The sequence below is a fragment of the Crocuta crocuta genome, unplaced genomic scaffold, assembly GCF_008692635.1.
Source record: "Crocuta crocuta isolate KB4526 unplaced genomic scaffold, BGI_CrCroc_1.0 scaffold288, whole genome shotgun sequence".
Lineage (NCBI taxonomy): Eukaryota > Metazoa > Chordata > Mammalia > Carnivora > Hyaenidae > Crocuta > Crocuta crocuta.
In genome coordinates, this window is record NW_027532607.1 from 813,939 (window position 1) to 825,124 (window position 11,186).

Here is an 11,186-nt window from a genome sequence, read left to right on the forward strand (position 1 = left end):
AGCATATACAAACAGCAAGCATTTACTACAGAAGTTTATAAGTACAAGGGCCAAGAAAAAAAAAAAAAACTTGAGAAAAATTTACTGTACAGGAGTTCATAACAAAATAGCAGAATGAAACTCTTAAAAGGAGAGTAGAACATAAAGAAAAACTAAAGTGGAAAAGAGCATGCACACACACCCACTCACTAACTGTAGTACATCCACAGGAAATAACGAAATGCTTTTATTGCTACTTTTAAAGTTAAGAATTAAAAATTAAGGTGTTTACTGAAACATATACCTTCCTTGCTAGTTCCTCCATCAAGGAGATATTTAAATTCCTGCTCCTTCCACAGTGATGTTACTAAACAACAATGAAGATCAAACCCAGTGTAGTGCAGAATTTCAAAGAAGTAGTTATGTATACCAAGACAGGAAGATACAGAAAACATTTCAGGATGACTTTCCAAAAAGAACTTAAAAAGGTATAATACCAGTTTTAAAATAAATAAAATCAGTTAACCAAAAAATTTAATCAATAAAGAGGAAAGAACTTCTCTAAAATAACTCATCTGGTAATATAACTTACTAACTGTGAAGTATAATATAATGATAAACATATAATCTGCCAAAAATTCAGCATATAAAAATCAACCATTCTTGGGGTGCCTGGGTGGCTCAGTCGGTTAAGCGCCAACTTCGGCTCAGGTCATGATCTCACAGTTCGTGGGTTCGAGCCCCACATCGGGCTCTGTGCCGACAGCCAGCTCAGAGCCTGGAGCCTGTTTCCGATTCTGTGTCTCCCTCTCTCTCTGACTCTCCCCTGCTCATGCTGTCTCTCTCTCTCAGAAATAAATAAAACATTAAAAAAATTTTTTAAAAATCAACCATTCTACTACTGCTAGCATGTGCCTATGACTTACAGTGGATCACTGTTTTTCCTCTTAGAGGTAGGAAAGAAGAAAAAACACAAATTCTTGGTGAAGGCTTGTCATTTTCACAAAATCATCCACTTGCAACTTAAGCGCCATCATTTAAAAACAATTCATTTCAATAACCTCACGTGCTAAAGATTTTCATCATGGCTGCCTAAACTAAATCTAGCTAACTTTATCTCTGGCAGGAGTACTTCAGCAAAGGAGTAACATATTAAGCTACTAGCAGGGGGAGAAAAGTTGAAATTCACCAGTTGGGTCAACCTCCTGCAGAGTTAACTAACTTCTTATTGTGGAACTCAAGAATTATAAATGATAAATGTGGTTAGAAGATTTGAGAAGAACTATGAAATCACACACATAGACACACACAGCTCCTAGGTGTCCAAAGAAGTATTCCCACACCCCCTTTTTTCTTTTATAATCAAAGTAATGTCTCCAGTCTCATTGTCTGGCTAATTGTTGGCAAAGCTTTAAAATACGCAGGTCAACCAAAACCTAGCTGAATAGCAGCTTTAGGAGTCAATCTGGTGACCTGGCTCAACAAGAACTTTAGAGTACTCACACGTTATTGGTGGTTTTAATTTAAATTCAATTATATCATAATGAGCAAAAAATTTATTTACTTCATAGTACTTTTAGTGCCCCAATTTTCCTTACTTTAATATGATCTGATACATGGAATTTCAACTTTTTAAAGCACTGTTTAGTTGACTTAATTTGAAGAGGATTCAACTGATTCCAAAAAGTTTCCTAATGTGATCCTTTAACTGCCCTTCTATTTCACAACCTCCCAATCAAACCATTATGTGATAAGAATGCTCAGAAATAGGCATAGTGTGCGTGAGCCAAGGCGCCGGGAGCCAGCGCGTCGAGAACCATGTTGCTTCCGAACATCCTGCTCACCGGTACACCAGGGGTTGGAAAAACCACGCTAGGCAAAGAACTTGCATCAAGATCAGGACTGAAATACATTAATGTGGGTGATTTAGCTCGAGAAGTCTGATCACCGGATATCATGGAGTCTGGCAAGATGGCCTCTCCCAAGAGCATGCCGAAAGATGCACAGATGATGGCACAAATCCTGAAGGATATGGGGATTACAGAATATGAGCCAAGAGTTATAAATCAGATGTTGGAGTTTGCCTTCCGATATGTAACCACAATTCTAGATGATGCAAAAATTTATTCAAGCCATGCTAAGAAAGCTACTGTTGATGCAGATGATGTGCGATTGGCAATCCAGTGCCGTGCTGACCAGTCTTTTACCTCCCCTCCCCCAAGAGATTTTTTATTAGATATTGCAAGGCAAAGAAATCAAACTCCTTTGCCATTAATCAAGCCATATTCGGGCCCCAGGTTGCCACCTGATAGATATTGCTTGACTGCTCCAAACTATAGACTTAAGTCTTTACAAAAAAAGGCATCTACTTCTGCGGGAAGGATAACAGTTCCCCGGTTAAGTGTTGGTTCAGTTACCAGCAGACCAAGTACTCCCACGCTTGGCACCCCAACCCCACAAACCATGTCTGTGTCAACTAAAGTAGGGACTCCAATGTCCCTAACAGGGCAAAGGTTTACAGTACAGATGCCCACTTCACAGTCCCCAACTGTAAAAGCATCAATTCCTGCAACATCTACAGTTCAGAATGTTCTGATTAATCCATCATTAATTGGGTCCAAGAACATTCTTATTACCACTAACATGGTATCATCACAAAATACAGCCAATGAATCAGCAAATGCATTGAAAAGAAAACGAGAAGATGATGATGATGACGATGATGACTATGATAATTTGTAATCTAGCCTTGATGCTTGTAACATGTATACTTGGTCTTGAATCCATTGTACTGAAATTAAACATGCATGCTGGGTGTTTTCAAGTTGTGTTGTAGAAGATGTAAATGGTATTTAATGAGTAAATATAGTTATCTTTTCTGATTGAGATGTTGGATTTTCTTTAATAGGATTAGTAATGGTTTTTCATCAGCCTTTAAGTCAAAACTAAAGTTGTTGTTCATCAAAAAGAATGCTCAGAAATAAATAGTAAGTGAATGGACTAAGCCTAAACAGTCTTTTCAAACACTAGAAAAGTTCTCTCTTATGTATTTTGATTTCACTGAATTTAAGTTTCCCACACATTACCAAAAAGTTCTCTCTTAGGTATTTTAATTTCACTAAATTAAACAGTTTCCCACAACATTATCCAAACTTAGAAATGTTTTCAATACAAACTATCCTGAAAATGATAAGCTTATAGATTCTAGATTTTCTTCCTCTAATATACAAAATAAGTATATGAAACTTAAAATGCTTCAACTGAAGTATTTGTTTCATGAAATTACTTTTAAAACATAAAACATTCAACATTAACCAAGATTTTTTTAAAGCAGTGGTTTATGCAACAAAGTCAGTAGGATAATGCCACAGATATCTGCAAGCTGATTTCAATTACTAATCCATTTAAGGAGCGATAACTATGCTACAGCAATAGCAAGTCACTGAAATATATATGCTTTCGATCTGAATACAGAAGTGGACACCTGAGTACAATAAGCTAATAAAAGGTAATGAACTAGATCTACAAAGAAGAAATTCAGCAGAATAATCCAGACTTCTCCCCTCGAAACAGAAACCAAAACTGCATATTCAGATACAGCATGTAAATAATACTAACAAAATCGAGAAAAAAAGGAAATTTACTTATGCTGAAAGCATGGCTATCTCAACAGTCTCCAATGAAAATCTTGGTCACCTTTATACTACAGGCAAGGAAAAGCCAGTTATTCCAACATATCCATCTGTTTCAGCCTACTTTAGTAATCCAACCTTAGTAACATCCCTGGCCCAAAGACGGAATAGAAGGGAAGTCAACTCTCCTGCCCCTCTTTTCCAACCTCTCATGCTTCCCTCTCTTGTAAGTCTAACACTTATTTTAAGTAGGTAACAGCAGACTGATTTAGCTTTAAGGAGATATGCTATACTTCCTTGAGTATCTGGAAGGAGCCAAATGCAGGAGGGAAGACATGAATAAGGTACCTCTGGATTCACCATGCCAATTTGGAGCGCCACCCAAAGCCTGTGTAGAATTTTTTTCAAAATAAGAGATTTTAAAAAACCAGTAAGAACCTAACCCAAATATGTCAGTGCATTTAAACTTAGCTGAGAGTAAAATAAAATTCAAATGTGATAAAGATGGGCTCTTTTAGGAAGTAAATCAAGTTGTGAAAGTAGACTGTACTTGGAAGCAACCCATAAATAAAATACTCTGAAGAAGCATCTTCTGATTATTAGCCTTTAACATGTAAGGAAATCTCAAGTATTAAAAGTGAAGACTGAGTACATTCTCTGCTGAAAGTTCAATTAAAAGCAAGTATGGGGCACCTGGCTGGTTCAGTCAGTAGAGCATGTTACTCGTAATCTCTCCGTCCTGAGTTCAAACCCCATGCTGGGAGGTGGAGTTTACATTAAAAAAGAAATAAAAAATAAAAGCAACTGTAAATTCCAGCAAAGTTAACTAGGTCAGCTGAACTTTTGTCCCCATTTAACCAGAAACAAGAGGATATGAAATCAAGCTATAAAAACGTACAAAAATATCCCACATATACTTTCAAAAGAAATCTATTCACCCTGGAAGAGGTATATAGTTCTACCAATAGGAGGTCTTCTAGTTTTTTTCTTAATAAACAAGATCTACAGCAACGCAGAACTATGTCAGAAATATCTTTGATTTCTCCACTAGCAGGTATATGCATCCACCTACCTAAAATAAGAAAAAAGACAAATGGAACATAGGCACCTATATACAAAGAATCCCATTCTCCCCATGGTGGAATTCACTAACTCTTTCTCCCGTCCCAACATGTCTCAAGAGTGACTTCATGCACAGGTTTTACTCACAGGGGTACGTGGCGTTGCTCAGGATCAGCTCTGGTCAGTTCTTCCTCTTCAATATCAGACTCTCCTCCTGAGCTACTGTCAGTGACGTCTGAATCAAATGCTCGCTCACTGCACCTCAAGTTAGCTATACCACTAGCTGTAAATCTCTCCAATTCTTCTGAAATCGAATCACTTTTCAGGAAATTGCTAAGTCCCTCTGAAGTGGTGGTCTCACTGGCAGCTTTTCTCAATGCAGCTTCAGCCTTTCGAGTCAGCATCAACTGGCTCCGGGGCCTCAAGGATTCCAAGTTTGGCAGTTTGCTCCAAGTCTTCTCTAAAAATCCACCCAGCTGATGCTGTATATGCCTCTCCACCTGCTTGGCTTGCACAACCTGTAAGCGCTTCTGTAACCTGCGGGCACGGCTCTCAATATCAGCCTGCCTCCGCAGTAAAGCTGTTATCCTTGTGTCAGAATCTAAAGCACTGAAAAGAATGGAAGACAGGGGAGACTTTTTATCCTCTAACTTGACACCCCCCAAGTTAGAACTAGAGTCTGTGCCAGGTGATAACCTACTGCTTCCTTGAAGTGCCGGCTGTTCCATGGAATTTACAGAAGATTTGTTTGCAGTGCTATTATTGCTAAATATAGTTGTGTGTTCTACATCAAGGCTTCTATGTGGAAGAGTGCAATTGGTCATACCCCCCTTCAAGTCCCCAGATTCAGATGCCACCGCTTCACCTCCTTGAAGAGAAGATGAAGTGAGAGCTCGTTTTCCCCCATTGAGGGGACTGGAATTGTCATGATCAGAATGTGTTGAACTTTTAGTCAATTTCTTAGCCAACCCATTTACAGGTGCTTGTGGCAGAGCTGTCTGACCACTCGTATTCATGGTTCTAAGATTTTCTAAGGAAAACTCCAAAACTGGCTGTCTCCCCAACAGCTCAGCTCGGAGTTCATAGGACTGAGATAAAAGAGGATGAGATTTAAGGACTGTCTGCTTGCTGAAGACACCTTGCAATTTCAACGACTCCTTTGAGGGTACAGATGTTACATCGGAACAGAGATAAGATGCCACCAATGGTTGCAGCTTTCCCAAGTCTTCCTTGGTAGGATTATTTCGGAAGTCTAAACTGGGATCCTCTGCGGCAATGGCTTTTCTTTTGGTTCCGTTGGCAGCAATAAGGATGTTGGCGTTGCCGTTATTTTCGGCACTGCCAGGGGACAAAGTGGAGGATGGGGGAGCCAGTTTGAACCGGATATGGTGTGCTTCAGCTGCTGCGTCAGTGAGAGCGGGCGCCATCGCAGCCATTCAGCACAGAGAGACAGGAAGTCCAGCCTCTCCCGGTGCCGAGGCCAGCTCCACGGCCCCTTACTGCCTCCCCAGAGAACAGACTAAAAGAGAAAGAAAAAAAGGAAGTTAGAAATATATGCACACTAGAAAACAACACACATGTTTTTAATACAATCCCCACTTGAGGCTATAATTCAAACTCTGCCTCCAGAAAGAAAAACACTTAGACCATTCTGGACACTCAAATACGGGGACAGGGGCAGGGAGAGGAGAGGGACCGGACAATCCCTGCACAGAGAAAAAAATTCCACCCTTCTTTTTTGTTCCTTGTTACCACAGATTGAAAATAGCCGGAACAGAAGTTCCATTCTGAAAGAATCAGATTGTTAAAATGAAACCATCCACATTAAAAAAATAATACTTTAGAACTTCTTGAAATTAGTGGATTTAAAGCAAATGTATCAAACGAAACACTTAGCAATTAAATAGAGAAGAATTAGTAATGAACTTCCCATTCCTACCAAAAAACTTCTATACACAATGTCATGGGCCTGCACATTTCTCTAGCCAGAGAATCCAGTGCTTACCAGCTTCTAACTTCTCCCAAAGACAGTTCATACCACAGGCTTAACTGTATCGCACCTGTATCAATTTTTTCTTTCACTGACTTCAGTACAGCCCACCTCTCAAATTAATTGCCCAATCTGTTTCTTTTTCTTTACCCTAAAATTTCTTAAAAGAATAGTATAAATAGCTGCCTCTTCACTCTTTCTCTCATAATCTGGCTTCTAATCCTACTGCTCTGGCAAAGGGCACTAGTAATCTCATTAGCAAATCCAATGGTCAATCTCTGTTCCCATTCTATAGAACTTCTCTGAAGCATTAGGCGGTGCTGACCACCCCATTCTTCTTGAAATGCTCTTTTCCTGATGTCCTTGACACCAGGTCCCTTCTGCCCTCTTCTCTCTCAACTCCCTTCCTTAGCAACAACCACTAGTATGTGCAGCCTCCTTGTGCTCAGCTTACTGAGCTTCACTGATCAACATTCCTACCTTTATGATCCTCAAGCGCCCTGAACTTCAAAATTCACTCTTTTTCCAACACTCCTCGCCCTGTTTTAATATCTCCAATAATGGCATTGCTTTCATTTAGTTGCCCAAACTAAAAACCTCAGTAATTTGCCTCTTCTATATCCCCTTTGACTTAATTGGTTTGAGGGCAAAAGGAAATTTATGTAAAGAACTAAACCAACTACTTTTTTAAGTTTTTTTTTTTTAATTCCAGTGTAGTTACCATACTGTGTTTCTGGTGTACAATATAGTAATTCAATAATTCCATACATTACTCTGCTCATCATGATGGTTAACTTCTTAATCCCCATCACCTATTTACTATTTACCCACCTCCCTCTGGTTACCATCGGTTTATTCTTTATAGTTAAGAGTCTGTTTCTTGATTTGTCTCTTTTTGTTTTTCCTTTTGCCCGCTTCTCTTGTTTCTTCAATTCCACAGATGAATGAAATCACATGGTATTTGTCTTTCTCTGACAGACTTACTTAACATTTATACTCTCTAGCTCCATCCATGTTGTTGCATGTTGCAAATGACAAGACTTCATTCTTTTTTGTAGCTGAATAATATTTCATTGTGCATGTATATATGCCACATCTTCTTTATCCATTCATCAGTTGATGGACATTCGGGCTGCTTCCGTTATCTTGGTGATTGCAAATAATGCTGCCATAAACACTGGGCTAGGCCAGCTATTCTTAAAGCATGGTCTACAGACTTTTTAGGAGCTCAAAGATCATTTCAGGGGTCCGCAAGATCAAAGCTATTTTGATATTAAAACTAGAACATTATTTGCCTTTTTTCACTGCATTTAAGTTTGCAATTAGGGTGTAAAAATAAGGCTGAGCAAAACTGCTGCTACCTTCGCATGAATCAATGCAGAGGATTTATTGGTCAGTGTATTTTCTATTCATTTACAGTTGAAAAAAGTCCATTCCATTTAAAGTCTTTGATGAAATTACGAATCTTATTAAATCTCCAATCTTGAGTATATTTTCTTAAATACTATGTGATAAAAGGAAAAACGCATAAAGCAACTTATGCTGCTTTAAGAAATATGAGAAAAGGCACCTAATACAACTGAGTTGTACAAGCTGAACTAGAAGCTTTTTTCACAGAACATTATTTTTACTTGGCGGAAATGACAAACTATGGTTTACTGAGACTTGAGTAGTTAGATATTTTCTCAAAAGTGAACAAAGCAAACCTGTCACTTCCAAGGAAAACCACTGATGTTTGCTGCCAATGATAAAATCTGAGTTTTCAAGCAAAATAAGTATTTTGAAAATTTGTATCCACCACGAGCTTGGACATTTCCCCTATACTTAAAAAGCTTGTTTCTGATTAAACAGATTACTGCTGATACCAATACATGTTGAGTTTTCAATACCACATAATGAAATGTATCGACATCTGGAAGATCTGTATTAACTCAGTGACTGACTAAATGACCAATGTATGTTTGAAACCCATGCACAGCTAAAAGCAAATGCAAGACAGACCAACAGATGTTAATGTAACAGAGTATGAAAAATTCACAGATGAGGTTTTAGGTTCCAAACTGCAACTAATCTTTAAGAAACTACTTGTCATGTATGGGTGTAGCATAAAAGAATACTACGCATCGTTACCTGAAAAGGCTACTAAAATACTCCTCTATTTTCCAACTACCTATCTGTGGGAGGCCAGATTTTCTTCATATGCTTCAACCAAAACAACCTATCACAAAAGAATGTATGCAGAAGGAGATTCAAGAACAAACAGTCTTAAGCTGGGTATTAGAAGAATTACAAAAACATAAAATAATGCCACTCACTAAATTCTTCTGTTCTAGTAGAGAGTTATTTTTTACAATATGTAATGAGTTTGTTGTTTTAAAATGAATTAGTAAGTAGTTATTTTTTAAATTTCTCAAAGTTTCTAATACAGCAACTATTAATAACCACCAAAGAAAGCACCTTGTGGTTCTCAACATTTTCTAAGAGTGAAAAGGGGCCTTGAGACGAAAAGATTTGTAGATCACTAAACTAAAGCAACCTTCTCCCCAGTCAAAAATAAAGAGCAACTTCCAATTTGGTCAAACATTTTTATCTCTAGATCAATATCAACATAGGAAATTAGACCCTACAGGAATACACTAAGATTCTTTGCAGGATGACAATTCAAATTACAAATATTGAAATATTTAGGTAAATGACTGAGAAATACCAATACACTTAAAGGTCAAATGTATCTATTGCTCTTTATACTTGCCAAAAAGTTTCTTGTTCTAGGATTGTATTTTAATGGACATAGATCTTCCGGGGCTTACAGAGCTTTATCCTTACGGACTTTTCTGGCATATGGCATTCTACATGACACAACTGTTCTATGTCCACTTTCCCTATTTCAAAATTTAAATTTAGTAGTAATTCCTAATATGGTATAAACAGTTGTGCTATAGACCAATTGGCAAACGAACCAATGTTTAAGTTATTTTTTCAAAAATACACTGAGCTAGTTTTATAACATGCAAAGGATTTTCTCCCATAAACAAAATTCACTATCAGGTCTTTGCCATCAATTCCATCTCCTCTTTTGAATTCATACCAATACACAGTTGATACTAGCAATGAAGGAAAGCACATTATCAGTATAAGATGATCAGTACGACATATGAGAAAAGTAGCTGTGAGGAGCTGTAGCCTACTAACCTAGAGCTCTGCAGTAAGTCTCAGCCATGGCAGGAAACCACTTCCCCAGGGGGACCCAGGCAAGGACACAGATGTTACATAGCTTACACAAAACTTACTCAGGAAAACCCAGGCTCACCCAGCACACATAAAAAGGATCAGAATTAACATCACACCACAGAAGGTACTTAAGCAGTAAACATTCCAAGTTATTTTAGAATTATACAATTCCTTAAAGTTCACAACTTAAAAACCTGCTGGCTCAAATCCCATCTCTTTCAAGATTTCTCTGACCCTCTGAAAGTACATCTGTGAACTTGACATTAATCACGTACATTTCAAAGGCAAGAGTTTATTTTGTTTACACACGCTCTCCTTGGTCTCAATATCCCCACAGGATGCACTGCAAAGGGTAGTTACTAAAACAATCATCTAAATAAGTAGAGAGGAGGAAAAGGAGAAAAAGGGAAAAAGCGACCTCTTCAGAAGGAATTCCATTCCTAACTCCTAAATTTTTATCTTTCTATAGCCAAACAATATCGTTTAAAAAAAAAAAAAAAGATTGAAATCTTCATCCCTCCCTCTTTACATTAACTTGAAATACTCTGCTGAGATTCAATATTGGCCCCAAAGGCACTCACTTTGTAAGTAAGGGGAACAGTTCATATTCTGGGTCTACCCTCATTTAACTATGCTGGTCCTCAATTTCCCCATCTGCAAATGACACAATCTACCTCACAAGACTACATAACTAAATAAAATACTTTCAAATACTTACTTAGCCTAGCCTAACACCTGACACAAACACCCTTTATTTGTACTATTATTATAACCTATAGACAAAAAGCAAAGATAAAAGGAATTTCAGCAAGATTTCTTAATGCACAGGAAAAATACAAAGTAAGTAATTCCCTAAAACATTACTGTACCTAAGGACCTGTGCATGTAAAACTGGACATGGAAAATCTAGTTAGACTCAATATTAGCTGTAACTGCCATAATCTACCAAAGTTTAGGATTTCAATTTATATGTTCATATTTCCTTTTTTAAATTTAGATTTACTTTTAACACTCCATGATATTGCTTACAATAAAAAGAAGGCAAATCAAATGCCCAGTAATTCACTTAAGTTACAGAATAGCCACACAATGGAATACTATGCAACCATGAATAATACCATTATAGAACAGTATTTCCTGACTTGAAAAAGTGCTTGCTTCACCGTTAAATGAAAAAATAAAAAGGTGTCACAAAAAAAACAAAACATATACTATGGCCTCATTTTTGTTTTAAAACAGTAGGTGGTGGATATTTTTGTCTGTTTTATATATATATATATATATATATATAT

The 11,186-nt window shown here is 37.5% G+C and overlaps 2 protein-coding genes across 4 annotated transcripts in view; one reads left to right on the forward strand and one right to left on the reverse strand.

Moving 5' to 3' along the window:
• The window catches only part of KANSL1 (KAT8 regulatory NSL complex subunit 1), a 174,694-nt gene that overhangs the window by 124,885 nt on the left and 38,623 nt on the right, over window positions 1–11,186 (reverse strand). For all 3 annotated transcript variants that reach the window (XM_077780285.1, XM_077780286.1, XM_077780284.1), the window contains one exon: window positions 4,821–6,192. In XM_077780285.1, the coding sequence (XP_077636411.1) occupies window positions 4,821–6,109 (1,289 nt within the window). In that variant the 5' untranslated portion in view covers window positions 6,110–6,192. The remainder of the gene's footprint in view (window positions 1–4,820; window positions 6,193–11,186) is intronic.
• LOC144244967 (transcription initiation factor TFIID subunit 9-like) lies at window positions 1,765–2,865 on the forward strand. The gene has a single exon (XM_077780346.1). It carries the CDS (start codon window positions 1,936–1,938, stop codon window positions 2,719–2,721), a length of 786 nt encoding a protein of 261 aa, XP_077636472.1. The 5' UTR covers window positions 1,765–1,935; the 3' UTR covers window positions 2,722–2,865.

Bases quoted from the DNA above. Each gene is read 5' to 3' on its own strand.
- LOC144244967 (XM_077780346.1), top strand. From the start codon at position 1,936: ATGGAGTCTGGCAAGATGGCCTCTCCCAAGAGCATGCCGAAAGATGCA.